This window comes from Bos javanicus, chromosome 11 (genome assembly GCF_032452875.1).
Source record: "Bos javanicus breed banteng chromosome 11, ARS-OSU_banteng_1.0, whole genome shotgun sequence".
Classification (NCBI taxonomy): domain Eukaryota; kingdom Metazoa; phylum Chordata; class Mammalia; order Artiodactyla; family Bovidae; genus Bos; species Bos javanicus.
Genome location: NC_083878.1, coordinates 59,735,406 through 59,752,712, shown reverse-complemented (window position 1 = coordinate 59,752,712; position 17,307 = coordinate 59,735,406). Strand labels below are relative to the sequence as shown.

At 36.6% G+C, this 17,307-nt stretch overlaps 1 protein-coding gene across 5 annotated transcripts in view; it reads left to right on the top strand.

Moving 5' to 3' along the window:
* USP34 (ubiquitin specific peptidase 34) overlaps positions 1–17,307 on the top strand; it is a 240,901-nt gene that overhangs the window by 221,746 nt on the left and 1,848 nt on the right. For 2 of the 5 annotated variants that reach the window (XM_061432737.1, XM_061432736.1), the window contains 10 exons: positions 330–408; positions 1,936–2,062; positions 2,755–2,862; positions 3,902–4,006; positions 4,122–4,246; positions 5,261–5,384; positions 13,275–13,354; positions 15,765–15,905; positions 16,012–16,155; positions 17,061–17,220. In XM_061432737.1, the coding sequence (XP_061288721.1) occupies positions 330–408; positions 1,936–2,062; positions 2,755–2,862; positions 3,902–4,006; positions 4,122–4,246; positions 5,261–5,384; positions 13,275–13,354; positions 15,765–15,905; positions 16,012–16,155; positions 17,061–17,220 (1,193 nt within the window). Of the gene's footprint in view, positions 1–329; positions 409–1,935; positions 2,063–2,754; positions 2,863–3,901; positions 4,007–4,121; positions 4,247–5,260; positions 5,385–13,274; positions 13,355–15,764; positions 15,906–16,011; positions 16,156–17,060; positions 17,221–17,307 lie in introns of those variants that run through there. The other 3 variants (XM_061432739.1, XM_061432740.1, XR_009739441.1) reach the window with 2 other exon arrangements.

Here is a 17,307-nt window from a genome sequence, read left to right as displayed (position 1 = left end):
AATAGCAGTTTCCAGTACTAATAGTGAAAGTCTGTTAATAAGAGTAATGAACCTACTTATGGATGATTATTATGTAGATTATTTTCAGCGCCAACAGAAGTTTTGGGGTCCCCCGCCCAGGTTGCATTGAAGATTTCTTTTTAAATATTATCTTTTTATTAAATTACTAAGACCTAGATGTAGCTGTCTTTTTTCTAGGTAAGAAAGTAGAGAACCAAAATGACAGTTTACTTATTCTCCGACCCCCAACCCCCCACCGCACCCGCCAACCACGTAAGTGTTCTGTTCTGATTCAGAGTTCTCAAACTGGACTTTATGTATTTTTCTAGTGCCTTCAGAATACTATTAGAATCTGATGAAGACAGACTTCTTGTTGTATTTAATCGAGGGTTAATCCTGATGACTGAGGTAAATGCTTTATTGTGTTTTACTATAGATTTATTCCAATTTAATGTTCTCACCAAAACTTTTTTTGTGTATATTTAGAGTTTATTATAGGTGTCTGGATTTTAAATATGCAAATCAGTAAATGCTACTTTATATTCTAAGAATAACTACATCATGGTACTAAGCATGCTGTTTTCTTTTTCCATAACAATTACATACATTCATTTCATTTGTAGGACTAGAAATGAATGAAATTTGTAGGATTTAATTGACACAGTTTCTCAAGAGTGCACTTATGTGCGTTCCTCATTAGAGGAAGAGGAACCTAGTGAGGCTGCTATAGGTGGTTAAAAATCAACTGTTCATTCTTCCCATAATTACTGAACATCCACAACTCTTACGATGATTTTAAGTCTACGGAGGTGCATCATACCCTTTAGTCTAATAATGGAGATAAGGTTAAAGAGTACATACCAAGGGCACTATGAAAATTAAAAGGTAGGATAGTTTTTTCAGTTGATGGTATTATAGAATAAGGATACAGTATATGAAACTCTGCTTTGAAGAATGTGAACCTGCAGAGACAAAATAGAAAAGGATTAACGTAAATGATTTAATCAACACAAAGGTAAGAAAGTATTGGTTGTATTCAACAAAAGCAAAGTCTGTCTGGCTAAAACAGAAGTTTGTGAAGAAGAGTAATGAGAACTTAATTCTTCAACAACTGTTTGAATGTCTACTCTGTCAGGCATTGTGCTAGGCACGGGGGATATAGCAGTGAACAAGATAGTCATGATTTCTGTCCTCACAACTAACACATTAAATGTCACATGAGTACATTGTTCAGATTATGTACTGTCACAGATTCTAGGTTATGAATTTTCACCTGTGAATTGTGAGTAGTTTATAGGCCATGGTGAACTGATTTGACAAGATTAGGAAGATGATGCATTGGTGTACAATGAAATAGAAACCAAGGGTTTCATTAGCTAGTACAGTTAAAGGAATCAAAAGATTTAACAAGCCAATATGATTAAAGGAATTTTACCTTTGGAGTTCTTTTACCTCTTTTAGACCTACCATTTTACTGCTACTATTTTAGACCTACTATGACTGACAGCAGTTTCACTGTTGTCTTTGATAGAAACTCTGGAAAGTTAGTTAAAACAGTAGCCTGTTCTCCCCAGTCTTCCTGTTGTTACTGCTGCTTTGTAATCTTTGAAACTTGCAGTCTTAGAAATGTGTACTTAGAGCAAACAGTAAACCACCACCCCCTCCCCCGTAAAAGTCTAATTAAATAAATTATTTGTTCAAAGTAAAATGTAAACACAAAATATCAGACTCTGAGAGTGAGGTCTGTTCTGTGCTTTAAAAGAGCTGAATGGGGGTCTTTGACTTGTAGGTAGAAAGCAGATACATTTGCTTTGTGCACATAGGCACACTCATAGTCTGAGTCTGAAAACATGTCATAGAGGATGAGTGGTATAATTTTGTGGCTCCATAAAGTAAAAGTGGAATGAAGTTTTTATTTTTTTTAATCACTTGTAGTCTTTCAACACACTGCACATGATGTATCATGAAGCCACAGCTTGCCATGTGACTGGAGACTTAGTAGAACTTCTGTCAATATTCCTTTCAGTTTTGAAGTCTACACGCCCATATCTTCAGAGAAAAGGTTTGCTTAATCCTACTTATTTTTATTAGTTTAACAATTAAAGAGTGAAATAAGACTTTTTAAACCACATGCTTCAGAGAATTTGTCTTTACAAGGCTGATGTTAGCTAACCATTAGGAAAATGTTTGTGACCTCCTGATGTAAAGCTGGAATGTTCTTGTTTATTTTCTTTATTCGTGCCTTAAAAATAGGCAAGCATGCTAGTGGCTGATTCATGTTGATGTATGGCAGGAACCAGCCCAATATTGTAAAGCAATTATCCTCCAATAAAATATTAAAAAAAAAAAAGATTTAGGAGACTGGAAAATATTTCCAAGCACAGTAACAACATGAGTATTTGTGAAGGTTCTCCAGCTGGAAACTTCCATGGCTTAGATTAGATAATTTATTTTCAAGAGAAATAACTATAAAACAGTTACCTCTTGTGTCCCTGTAAAAATCATATAAACTTTGAAATGTATGTGAATTTCTAGAAAATGGGACATACAATCACTAAAATATGTGTTTTAAGAAATCTAGCAAGTTTAACAATAGTAGCTATCTTATAAAAATAATCACTTAGCTTTCACTAAAGATGTTTATGTAATAAATTTGAATGTTTTAGTCTTAGCATTCTGTAGTTTACAACAGAAAATAATTGTGAAGAAGTTTGACTTCAGATGGCATATTTACGTATGCTTTTGTGTTTCCAGACGTGAAGCAAGCGTTAATCCAGTGGCAGGAGCGAATTGAATTTGCCCATAAACTGTTAACTCTTCTTAATTCCTATAGCCCTCCAGAACTTAGAAATGCCTGTATAGGTAAGTTACCTGGAAAATAAACCTGTGTAAAAGCCTAATGGAAGAACATTTTTATGGGATCCTGTGTGTGTGTATGTGTGTATATATAAGATGTAATGTTAGTTCTGTAGAGTTTGGAAGACATTTGTACTTTTTATGAGTGACTTACACTGGCCAGCAGACTCTTAAGAAAATAGAATTCTGTTTCTTAACATATCAGTAATTAACTATGTCATCATACGCCAGGTCACTTCATATATCTGGGCATGCTGACCTAAGGTTAGATCTCTTCCAGCTCTGAAATCTTCCAATCTATATAAACAGTGTAGAATCATGCAGATGTTTACAGATTAGAACTGACGTTGTAAAGAGTTGGGGTGATTATTTCAGTGAGTCTTTTTGTCTAGAGATACTTCCTAGTAGCTGTTCTTGGACTCCTGAGTATTTTAGCTTTTTATTAATTGCATATTTATAATAAAATGATAATTTATATCTATTAAAGGAAACCCTTGGTTTAAATTCATACTGCATTTCTTTTTTTTAATGTCATAAGCCATTTAAGTCATCTTTAGAGACTGTAGCTATTTGTTTATAGTTTCTCAAAATGGTAGATATATATGAGCAGTTAATCTTGGCAGGTCGCCTGATGTTCTGTAGAATTATTGGCCTGTACTGCTCCATCAAGAAGAGAGGGTTACTTCAAAGTTGATGAAGGATTCGCAGATCCAAAGAATTTCAAACCTTGCTTTGGTTGATTTTATGAAGAAACATAATCAGTGTGCATTAAATATTTCCTCCATTGTACTTGTCCCTGATGCTTCTTTTAAGTTTTAAACTTCGGTTTCTTAATGATGCCCTGTTGTGGTTAATCACTCTGTGGATCCATTTTTGGTTAAGCATCAGACAGTTTGTCCTGGGGCTGAGAGCTCAGACAGTGTGAGACTCATTAAAACTTGTTAGCTGCCACACTACCATCAATTACTCCAGTAGGACTGGTGAATTTGAAGATAGCAGGTCCACACTCCAGTTTTTAATGCCAACATTGTGTTTTTATTTTCAGATGTCCTCAAGGAACTTGTGCTTTTGAGTCCCCATGACTTTCTTCATACTCTGGTTCCATTTCTACAGCACAACCATTGTACTTATCATCACAGTAATATACCAAGTATGTATTCATCTAGCACAGTACTTGACATGGTTGGCATTTAATCTTTCTGCACACTGAAACATGGAGATTTATTTTTTCCATTTATTCTTATTGTACACTTTTAATGTCTTAGTGTCTCTTGGACCTTATTTCCCTTGTCGAGAAAATATCAAGCTAATAGGAGGGAAAAGCAATATTCGGCCTCCGCGCCCTGAACTCAATATGTGCCTCTTGCCCACAATGGTGGAAACCAGTAAGGTATGTTGGGATGCCAGGAAAACCATGTTTCTCTAGTACACAGTAATTTAGAACTTCCCCTCTGGCCATTATGAATATATTAGATTTAAATGATCATTTTCTGGATCCTAAGGAGATTAGACTCATTTGGACTTTTTCCTGCTCTGAAATGTTGGTTGAATATTTGCAAAATCAATAATAAGCACAAGTAGTAAGTTTTTTTTGCCCTTCAAAAAATATCCTAACAGAAAGTCTCATTAGTATTTGTCACTAGGCTAAATTGTAAATGGGTCATGTATCTAAATCTGAAAGGTCAAGTTAGGTACTGACTACTGTTTATATTTCACCATATAATCAATGACTCCTTTTACTGCCCTTTAATTATAATTCTTTGACCTAAGCCTAATTATCACTGATTGATGAATTTATCATCGTTTGTAGCCTGATTCTGGTTCTCTAATACTTATTCTAAAATAGAGCTAATTCTAAATTATAGAGAGAGGGAACATCGACACAGGATAATTTATCTTAGTTCTAAGACTTTATAAACAATTTTTTCACTAATTTATCTTTCCTCACCCACTTTATTCACATTCTCTCTTGCCCACTATCTTTGGATCTTAAATGCATTTAAGAAGTTTGTATTAAATAAAATATTTAAAATAGTTAATACAGTAGAAACCATTTCAGAAATAATCTGAAATTTATTTCAAAAATCAAATTTAATTCACTCTTCTTGATGATATGTCTGTAGAACTCAAGTGTCACATTTTAAAATCCTACAGTAGTTTTACTTTATTAAAGTATATAGAAATAAGGGGTAATTTTAATTGATAACATTTGCACACTGAAAATAAACTTGTGACAATTAAGATCTTAATAACATTAATAGAAACTTGGAATTTAAAACTAGGTTCTTATAGAATTTAAATATTTAATCAGCTTTTTAGTTAAATTTATTACATTTGCACAAAATATGCTCTTTAATTTATTATACAATTTAAGTGCAACCATTTTATCATCTTTAACCTTCAGGGCAAAGATGACGTTTATGATCGTATGCTGCTAGACTACTTCTTTTCTTATCATCAATTCATCCATCTATTATGCCGAGTTGCAATCAACTGTGAAAAATTTACTGAAACATTAGTTAAGCTGAGTAAGTATAAAAGATGAGCAGTAAATTCCACTGAATTATTTTAAGCCCCTAGCCATTTAGGAAGGGGAGGAAAAAAATGAGCCAATCCTTTTTTTCTTTTTTAAAGTGAATGTTGAAAAATATTAATTATTCTTGGGAACATTTTTATTTTTTTAAGAAAACACCAACTTACTGGTTTCCATTGAATAGTTCTGCCCAGAGTTTCAGCTGGCTTATAAAGGAGTGTGGAATAGGCTCATCACTTTTGTACATAGAAGCCCAAGTCCTCCTCCATCTGCCCAGCAGAATTTAAAAACCAAAAACTGCTCTGTTTAGGGAGGCAGACTTAGAGAGATGGACTTCCCCAGCTCTGATCTAGAGGATAAGATAAGATCAATAGTGCCAGCTGTGCTTTGGAGCTGGAAACACCAAGAGCAAGCTAAGTGGACTTGCCAGGGTGAAGCAGAGGTGCATATATGAGTAAATTAGGAGGTAAGTCTCATAAAATAGAGGGATGAGTGAGAAGGGGAATTTGAAAAGGAAGATATGAGAAATAGAAAAAAAAAATCAGTGAATTATAAAAGGGGAAAACCTTGAATTATTTTTATGTAATATTGTCTCTCTGCGGATGCAGCTGAGAGCTCTTAGAAGACTGCTCCCTTTGGGTGACTTTTTCTAGCTGATAAGTCTTTAGAAGAAATGTAGCCCTCCACATGTCCCCTGTCTTAAGATCTCCAGAGTTCTCAGGCTCTGTGTGTCGTATGAGTCTATTACCTTTAGGGATGGCCCAGGATCCTCTCCATTGTACCATAGTTTTTGTGTCAAGAGCACGGGAGGTGAAATTCTCATGGAACCACCATCCAGGTCAAGAAGTAGAATATTACTTCCTGGAAGTAATATAACACCTTGAAAGTTATGTATTGTGCTCCTTCTCAGTCACAACCCCCTCCTTCCTTTGGCAAAGGTTTTGATCCATTATAGATAGGGCCAAAGATGTGAACATACCTTAGATTTTGTTATCCAAGAAGGAAGTGGTAACAACTGTCAGGGATAATTTCTCTTCAGAAAAACCAGCTTATTGGTAAGTGATTAGAATGTCTTCAGATTTGAAAGGGTGTTCCTTCCACCTGCTACCATTAGCTAGTTTTTTATATATGTGGCTGAAGATCGGGGAGTGGGCAGATGAGGATATGTTCATATCGGCCATTTCATGATTATATAATTGAGTTGTGGCACTTGGCTATAAAAAGCTGAAATCTAGCAGTGACAACGATCAAGTGTAGGGAAATACCCAGGAGTTCTAATAAGACAGTCTTGCTCCCAGATAAGGAGGAAGACTTAGAAAGATGTTAACCTCAAGAAAAGTTCTTAGTAATTGTGTCCATGTGATTTATACCAAAAGTTAAGTGAGGAGCTGTCTTATCTACTTGAAATAATGAATGTTTCACCCTGTGAGACTGTCTTCTTCACTAACACAAATAGACAGTTCTGGGAAACATAGGAGAGGGAGGGAAAGAAAGGACACATACCTGGCCATCCCATTAGCTGACTCAACTTTCATCTTACTTTATGCTCCTCATCACTTAACACTCAGGAAGCACATTTATGCTGGCTCATGGTGTTTAGTTCCCTACATAGGACTGTTCTTTAGAATTTTCGAGCAGGATGGAAATATTCTCCAACTGCATCACCATCCACAGTATGATAGCCACTGACCATGTGTGTGTTCAGAACTTGAAATGTAATTAAGGAACTGAATTTTTTATTTTAACCAAATGAATTTTAAATAGCAGATGTGACTTGTGGCTACTGTATTGCATAGACAGCTCTACATATATATAAACCGTAACCTTTAACAAATTGAGCAGGAAAAGAAAATTTTCATGGTTATATCTTAATGAAGAAAATTGGACATTATTTTGGATATGAAGTAAAACAAAGAACTAAAAGCATTGCTTTCCTTATGCTTCTTAAAAATGGAGAGATTATGTCCCAGTCTTCTAGCTGAAATAACTATTTCCAGGGTAGAGGCAATGAGGAGAGAGCTTGAGAAAGCAAAGCCCACATTAACAACTGGGATGGGAAGCAGAGAGTTAAGGAGTTTTAATTGTATAGTCTCTTCAAGAAACTATATTTGGCAACAAGAGGGGAGGGTTGAAGTGCTGTTGAAGTGAGGACAGTCAGGCATGGAGATAGAAGAGACAAAGTTGGGAGAGAATCCAGGGAATATGAACAAAGCTGCCAATTGCCAAGTGAAATAATACTAGTGTGTCTGAAACTGCAGTATTTTGATATGTAAAAATTTTATTCTTTTTTTTTTTTTTTTTTACATAAAAACAGCAAGTATGGGTTTATTTTCTCCTCTTTCTCATGTAAATAGGCTTCCCTGGTGGCTCAGAGGGAGGGTAAAGAATATGCCTGCAATGTGGGAGACCTGGGTTCTATCCCTGAGTCAGGAAGATCCTCTGGAGAAGGGCATGGCAACCCCCTCCAGTATTCTTGCCTGGAGAATCCCCATGGACAGAGGAGCCTGGCAGGCTACAGTCTGTGGGGTCGCAAAGGGTCAGACACAACTGAGCCATGAAGCACAGCAGCACCTATGTAAATATCCTCCGTATCCTCAGAAGGCCAACTGTGGATTGAAATTTCCACTGTAATCATTGTGTTACCATTTTATATAAGGGTCTTAAGCATTGGGGGCTCCTGGAACCAGTACCCCATTAATACCCAAGGAATGACTAAAACTAATGATTAAAACCATACATTGCAGCTATGGAAACACATGGATGGAACAGCAGAAAAACAGCCCCAAAACAAACATAAGGATACACAAGGATTTGGTAGATAATAAAGATGACACACCAGATTAGTCGAAAATGGGTAGTATTGAGATATTGGGTAGCTTTCTGGGAGAGGAGAGGCAAGATTTTAATACCATCTTTGCTCCTTAGACCAAAATACATCCTAGGAGGATTATTTAATTGTGAAAAATAAAATCCTAGAAATATTAAATAAAAAACATAGGATCATATGAATACTGTCTTGAGATTTGAAGGACCATGTAAGCAGGACACAAAACCCAGAAACAATAAATAAGAAATTGAAATTTTTTATTACATGAAAATTGAAAATACTACATGTTGAAAATGCCATGAATTGAATTAAAATACATACAGCTAATGAGTGAAATATTTGCCTTCTTATCAGATAAATGGCTAGGAATACCAGTATACAAAGAGTTTTTAGGATTCAGTAAGATGGTAAAGAACATTAAAGTAAACAGTTATTTCTACTCCCACCCTCCCAACTATGAGGTAAAGTTTGGATGATACTACAGTTTGGCAAAGAGGAGGTCTATTAATGGGGTTGGTTTGGAGAGGAAGTTTAGATTGTTCATGCCCTTTGCCCAAGCAATACCAGATCTGGGGATCCACCCTAAATCTACTCATTAAATATATAGTAACATACATAGGATGTTTATTTTAACTTGGTTTGTATTGGGTAAAACTGGGAAAAACCCAAATGTCTGTCAGTAGCAGCTTAGTTAAGTTCATTTGTATAATATAGTCTTTAAAATAAAATGATAGGAAATAACTTTGGATCACATGAAAAAGCAAATTGGAAAATACAGAATATGACCACATTCTTATGAACAAGGGGGAAGATCAGTACATGTTAAAAAAGAGGATTATATTCTTAACTAAGGATAAAATTATGGGATGCTTTTATTTTCTAGGTTAAATACAACTTATTTGTAATGATCATGCATTGATCTTACATTTGAGGAAAGTTTTTTCCAAAACAGAAAATTGGTAATGCAAACCCTAATCATACTGAGTTTTTTAGGTACCTTAGTAGTGCACATGCAGATTAATAAGATATTCAAGTAAAATTAAACTAACAAATCCCTGCTGCTGCTAAGTCGCTTCAGTCGTGTCCGACTCTGTGTGACCCCATAAACAGCAGCCCACCAGGTTACCCCGTCTCTGGGATTCTCCAGGCAAGAATACTGGAGTGGGTTGCAATTGCCTTCTCCAATGCATGAAAGTGAAAAGTCAAAGTAAATTCGCTCAGTCGTCTGACGCTTAGCGACCTCATGGACTGCAGCCTTCCAGGGTCCTCCGTCCATGGGATTTTCCAGGCAAGAGTACTGGAGTGGGGTGCTATTGCCTTCTCCAAACAAATCCCTAGATTTCATAATTTTCATTTTTAGACACAAAGCAAAAATCACCTTGACATTAGTTTTTGAAAGCTTTCTTAATACTTTAATAAGTGAAAGGTGGTTTAAAATATTTTTTGCAAGTAACATGATATACCTAGAACATCCATAATCTTCAAAGTTTCTAGAATTAAATTAATATAGTTGATGTAAGTAAACAGATTAAAATTCAATATGAAAGCACAACTGTTGATCATCTTTCAGCTTTTTTGATATCAAGGTGATACTTATTGGAGAAACAGCTCATTTAGCTGTTTCCCCAAAGGCTTCTTAGGATGAATGAAGCCAGCTTTTATCCACCCAAGGGCACATCCACCTATATGAGGTCATATAGAATCATTATGTTTAATAGACATATGTATAATTTAGGGTTTGGTTACCAGTCTGTTAATTTACAAAGAAGAATGAGCATAGCAATCTGAAAGTTACATGGTAGGGCTAGCAGATTTCCCCCTGTAACCTGCATGGGAAGCCGAGTAAACAACAATAGTTTGCTTAGTGGATATGAAGTCAGAAATAGGGGAATTAGAAGAATTAAATGTGATATTCTCAGGCTAAGATGTCTTGATTCAGTCTTGCAGTGGAGCATTAGCTGTGGGCTTCCATCCATTGGCCAGAGCTCCCACTTCCCATGAGTAATGCTTGAATGGGATAAATACTCCTATAGAAAGCTGGACAGAGACCCTAACTAGTAAATATACATATAAAATATTTCATCCTCACAGCAACCATATGTATTACCATTTTACCTACAAAAGCTGTCTTTAAAAGATTTTTCTTTTACATAACACACCCAACAGCTTCTACAGTATAAGGTGCCACTATTGAGGAAAAAATATATTTGGAATAGCTCTTCATTGTTGAACATGGTTCCTTCGTGGGTGGGAACGGGGTGGAGTAAGGACCCTTGTTAAGGATGCCCAAAGTCACAGGATTGAGAAAGATGAGTGATAATACCAGAACCAGTATGTTTTAGGTCTGCCCATCCTGTTTGCTGAGGTAAGGCTTGGAAACGTGCCTATGAATGCTGGTGATTGCAACTCTCTGTGCTTTGCACCCAGTAAGTGAGATACCCCTATTGGAGCAGGAGTGTGTGGACTAGGATGGTATTGGCCTCTACCTTAAATTAGTAGAGCCTAGATACACCTTATCCTTGGTGCTTTGTGAAAATGCTGGAAAGAAACTGAGCTCCTGCTTTGAAGGGATGGCCTTCCTTCCAAAGGTGCAAGCTCAGTAGGGAATTAGGATGTGAAAGAGGTGTCTTTAGCTCACTGTGGGTGGCAGTGTTTTCCAGAATGTAATGTACAAGATGGCCCAGAGAAAATAATTTTCATGTTAAGAAATAGATCTTACTGTATTACAAAAGTAAGTAATTCATACCAAATGCATGATTGTCCTGGATGTTACATTGCCTAGGACAAGGACAACATAGGATTAGCTTCTCTGAATGAATCTAAAGCACAGTTATCAAGTAAACAGAGAAGATGGACAGATATGAAAACAGTGATGAAAATTATACATGGATGGCTAAAGCTTGGGAAACTGATTATTGAAAAGATGGTGGGCTTTAGACTCAGATAAGTCTGGGATAGATACAGCTGTATCACTCACTGGCTTTGGGGATGAAATTGAGCAGATTAGTGATTTCTCTGAGCCTCATTTCCTCATTCAAAACAGTGGGGAACATGAGGGTAACATAACACCTCCCAAAGTTGATGAGAAAATTAAATATGATTATCTGACTTACCTAGCACAATAGATGTTAGTATGTTTATTCCATTCTGCACTTGTAAAATAAACATACTTGAATCAATATTATTTGAAAACAATCTTACATCATAGAAGGCCTCTGTTTTTTTGCTGTTGTTTTTGTGGTAGTGCTAGCTTTTTAGTAGTTGTGGAAAATAGGAATAAAGTCTAGAGGATCTTAAATTGTAGTTAAAGCCTGCTTTCACAGAGGGTTTATGTCAGGGCAACCTCTAGTTCAGGGGTTGGCAGACTCTGTGAAGGGGCCAGAAAAAATGGGCCATGGGCCTATTGCCAATCCCTGCTGTACTTTTATGAATAATTATAATGCTGAAACATGGGAACATAGGAATTTTATTCTCTGTAGCCATCAGTGTTGATGACATGCCTTTGTTTGCTTCTGTGTATTGTGATGTTATGATTGGCAAATGCCTCCAATCCCAGCCAGATTAGGTTAGGATAATGGAGAAAGGTGAGAGTTTCTTTGGTTCTTTAAAATGGAATTAATCTTGACAGGAAAATAAAAGGTAGGCTTTCCCACAAAAGGGAGTCTAGGCATCCTTCGACGATTAAACTGAATGACTGATCTGGTTTCTCTGAGATTTTCTCAGACCCGTAGTCTAATACAGAGGTTGGCAAACAGTAACCTGTGTGCTGCCTGTTTTGAACAACCAGTGAGCTGCCTGCAAGCTAAGAAGAGTTTTTACAATTTTTAATTTTTTTCTGAGATTTTGAGTATGTTGTGATATACATGAAAATTACACAATACTCAAATTTCAATGTCTTAAATAACATTTTATTGAAAGACCAGCCACACCCATTCATTTAGTGCTGTCAATGGAGCAGTTGCAACAGTTAAATAGCCTACAAAGACTAAAATACTGGTATTCCCAAATTTTTGAAAGTTTGCTTTATGTCACTTCACTTTTATGAAATACCTTCATTAGTACCTCTTGTTGCTAACCGAAAGAAATGCAAAGGGGATTTTTGCTTTTATGGAAAAAGGTAAATTGCTTTTTCACTTGATGTTTCAGCTTATGAAAAGTTTCATAATTGGGGGAACCTGTAATTACTATTTGGCCCTGTACTGAAAATGTTTGCCAACTTGAGCTGTTTCTCATAATTTTTTTAACTGTAGGAAGATAACTTGTATTATATTTCTCCTCCATGATTTCCTTGGGGGATGGGAGTGTTGGAGGATGGAAAATTTACTTATGACTGACTGTGGCATTACAACTTCTGTGTTTTGAGAGAGAGAGAGGATAGCAGGGGCTAGGTGAACTAATTTCTTAATGAAACATTTGATATCTGGAATAGTCAAGAGAAAGAAAAGTTAAAACCTTGGACGTTTCAAGTAAGATGCTGACATACAGCAGCTAAGTGGGATCCACCCGAAGGGTCCTGGGGACGAGGCTAGGGGCTGCTAGAGCAGAATTTACCTAAATCTACTACAAAGGCATTCATCTTATCCTTGGAGAAACAAGATAAGAGAGGAGAGAATGATGTGTTTCCTACTTCTTCACATCCTGTTTGAACTTGTACCCCTTGTCCCCACTGCACTCTAGCAATTCCATGTAATATGATCTAATATGCGGAGTGGTAACTTAACCCAAGAAAGCTTTGGAACCACTTGCAGTAAATTTTATTGTCCCAGATAAAATTCTGATTCTCAAAAACCTGAATTGGTTTAAGTTGTCGAAGGTCCTTCTAGGAATGAGGTATGGGAGATAAATGAAGTCAGAGTATACTGAACTCTAAAAATTATTTCACTGGTTAAAACATTGGAATGAATTCTTCCCCTTTAAATACTTTACGTATTTCTAAAACATAGAAAATATGCAGTTATGACTAGAAATAGCCATACTATTTATTGTACCTGCAGAGTTTAATATCTCAGTAGTGTAATTTATAATTATAACCTATTCTGGTTTCTTTTCAAATACTAGGTGTCCTAGTTGCCTATGAAGGTTTGCCACTTCATCTTGCACTGTTCCCCAAACTTTGGACTGAGCTATGCCAGACTCAGGTAAAGAAAATGAGTTTTAAGATGACTTGGTGTTTCATCTTATCCAAACAGGTGGTCAGTAATTTTAGGAACACTGGGTTGAAAATTGGCTAGAAATTGGGGATGTTTTCAAATCTTGGTAGGTAAGACACTGTTAATAGAAAAAATAACTATTAAGCAATGGACATCTAGTCGCCCTGTGAAATTTTCTTTTTCCATACATTTGTTATCACAAAGGATATTTCACACAAGCTGTTTTTAGTTGAATTCCTCATTTAAAGGTCAGTATAAATAGTTGTGAAAGTCTGAGACAGGGAGCTATGAGGATAAGAAGCCATGTGCCACTTCTTGGTCTTCCTCACCTCTCCTGTTTCTTCTCCTTGCCACCATTTCAAAACCTCTAACAGAAAACATTTCAGCAGACTGTTCACTACCTCTCGCTTACCTATGACCTCAGAGCAGTTTTTGGAGTCTGGTGCACTTGTTTTCTTATTAGCAGTCTCATTGAGAACAGCAAACACTGTACCCTTCCTATCTTAAGTCTAAGAGCCAACCCCTTAATGTGGGCACCGAAACAATGCTTGTTAAATTGTGGAGGAAGAATGGTGGGGAAAGAGGAGGAAATCAGATTGATTCTAAGGTTTGGCTCATCCTTGGATCAGGCATAAAGGACCCTACTCTTTAGACTCTGAAAAAAACTTCCAGTTTCTTGCCTGAGTGTGTTGCCTATTTCCAGAAGATGATGTGAGTTGATTGATTCCTTTGGTATGGACTTTTACCTACGTTTAGCGCCCATAATACTTTCAGTCTGGTCCAGCCTCTTGTCCAGGCTGTTGCATGCTGTATGCTCTCCTAATGGATACATGTCACATGGTACTGTAATAGTTGATTCTCTGCCTCCCTGTCCCAAACTGTGAATTTCACAAGTCTAAAGACTACCTGAGTCATCTGTATTCCTAAAGAAATGTCATTTTGTTTTCTATACTAGGAATCTTTGATAGGCTAGTCATATGGCATAGTATTACATAGTAAACACACAGAAAACAACTTGCTGGTTGACTTCTGAGCTGAGTGGTTGATTCAGTAAATTGGAACAGATATCTGGCCTCCCCCCGCCAACTCTGCCACTTGCTGCTGCTGTTTTCATTCTTCTTTATTTCGGTGGTTGCTTTCTTTGGTTTCTGTGTTCTGCCACTGCCTGTTGCTTCTCTGTTGCTTTATCTGCTGCTGCACTCCACTACTCTCTTGGCTTTTTTCCCACAAAATTCATCAGCATGCCCCCCTGCCCCCAGCTTCCCTTAAAACAAAGTCAGACCACCTCAAGCTTCCAAAGCCCCTAGCAGCCCTATAGAAAAAGCCATCTGTACTGTGCAGGAATCATAGGCAGAGACTGTTACTACTGGTAGAGTAAGACAGATTTTCCTGACACCAAGGATCTGAAAACCTGGGTGCCAGTTGTACTTGACTCCTAATTTCTTGGGTTGACCTTAAACAGTTTACTTACAACAAGTATATGCATGTACAGTATTATCTAAACTTTGTCCTATTTTTAAAAAATAATCCATTTTTTCTTCCACGTAAATGATATTATTAAAACATGTATAAATAATCTAGGGACTATACTTAAAGACATACTACTTGTGTTTAAGAGCCATGACCATTTGAAAACAGGAAAACCAAATTTTAGTACAATTTCTATATTTGGGACCCACTGATTTCTATGTGAGACAATTAGGAAAAGAGGTTTGCTGTTTATCATTGCAATATTTATGAAGGTGTAGGGGAAAGGGATTTACCAAACAAATTACTATTGTTATGACATTATATAGTGCAAGTTTTAACTCATTTTAGGGAATAAAATTTCTTAAAATCTTTTCTCTGTGGGTGGTTTGGTTATCTCTTTTCCCCTGAAAACATCATCCCATTTGTCTTATTTTTCCAGTCCTTATTAACTCAATGGTAGATAATAAGGCTGCATTTCTTTTAAAATGTATTTGTTCAGTTTCGCCTTTCAGACTTTTTACAAGTCTCTTCTTAACACTTACTCATTTAAGTTATTGGGAGTATAATTGTAACCAAGAGTTGAGTAGATTAAAGTATTGGGCTGGCCAAAAATTTTGTTCAGGTTTTTCTATAACATCTTACACGAAAACCTGAATGAACGCTTCGACCAACCCAGTAAAAGTGGCTTTTCTGGGAATTCCCCTGGTGGCCTAGTGGTTAGGACACTGTGCTTTCACTGCTGAGGGCCCAGCTTCAATCCCTGATTTGGGAACTAGGATCCCACAAGCCGCATGGCATGGCCAAAGGGAAGTGGTTTTTCCAATAAGATGTTAAGTGACTTTGGATGTATATCTATCATAAGCAGTGTATTTAAGACTTGCACTTATTTCAGTGCTCAACCAATCAGTGCTTTTTCCCCCCACTTTAGTCTGCTATGTCAAAAAACTGCATCAAGCTTTTGTGTGAAGATCCTGTTTTTGCAGAATATATAAAATGCATCTTAATGGATGAAAGAACTTTTCTAAACAACAACATTGTCTACACATTCATGACACATTTTCTTCTAAAGGTATGTCACAAGTTGGAAACTCAACTTGTTACTTCCAGTTAGTTAATGGCTGTGTTTTCATTATGTTGGTTTTTTGGAGATTTTTTTTTACAATCATCTTTTTCAGGTTCAAGGTCAAGTGTTTTCTGAAGCTAACTGTGCCAATTTGATCAGCACCCTTATTACAAACTTGATAAATCAGTATCAGAACCTGCAGTCTGATTTCACCAACAGAGTTGAAATTTCCAAAGCAAGTGCTGCTTTAAATGGGGTAAGAACTATACAAAGCAGTAGTCATGTACTTTCAAACTCTCCTTATTATATCAATTCTAAATCTGGCCTTAGTATACACATAATTTTAACTTACTCAAACTCTAGAAGTCACATATGATGAAAAACTAACCAAATGAAAATGTGTTCCCTCTGCCTTTTATGTATGTAGCATACTTTCTGTCACCTTAAGACATGAGCCAATGTCATAAAATGCTAAGGGCAATAAACCCACTAAGAGGAGACATTGCCTTTACTTGCTCAAATTTTTTAAACTGTTACTTGTGATGTTTCTGTTAGTGCCTGTGACTCGTAAGGAACTGAAAATCAAGTTAATAGTCTGCCTATAAAGCCAGTTAAAGCTGGGGAATTGGTTGCTTGTATAGACTTCCATGAAAGCCGTGTTGCAGAAAAATGAAACACCCGCCAGCATGTGAGGCACACGTCCAGCAGCTGCCTGCCTCCTAAGGAACAAAATGCTTAGAGGCCAGGGTGGATTATAGCGCTACATGAAGACGACCTGTGGTACCTACCAGAAATCAAGTATCTCTGAAAACTGAGTCCTAGATTAATGAGGCCTAAATTGTTCATGGATCATTCAGGGTTTTTTAAAATTCCTGTATAAATTTTATTACTGATTTTTTTTTTTTTCCATTTTCAGAAAATACTGTTTAGGTCTTCAGTCAAGTGGTGTGGTGCAAAGAACAATGGTATTAGTGACTTGGAACCAATGAAATACAAAGACAGTAGTATCATAACACTGGCTTTCTAGTTTTAGCATCCTTCTAAAAGTACCAGAGGAACCAGGATGGATTCCTGGAAGAGTAATAAACATGTGCATTTAAACTACTAACTGTGTCAAAATGTTGGCTTTGGAATGTAAAATGTTTGTTTGGATTTTTGTAGGACTTACGGGCACTTGCTTTGCTCCTGTCGGTACATACTCCCAAACAGTTAAACCCGGCTCTAATTCCAACTCTGCAAGAGCTTTTAAGCAAATGCAGGACTTGTCTGCAGCAGAGAAACTCACTCCAAGAGCAAGAAGCCAAAGAAAGAAAAACTAAAGGTTAGCTTTGCAGACTAATAAAATATTGAGTTTAGGACAAGTACACTTTCCACTGCTGATTTTACAGTAGTTGTGTGAGCCTCCTGA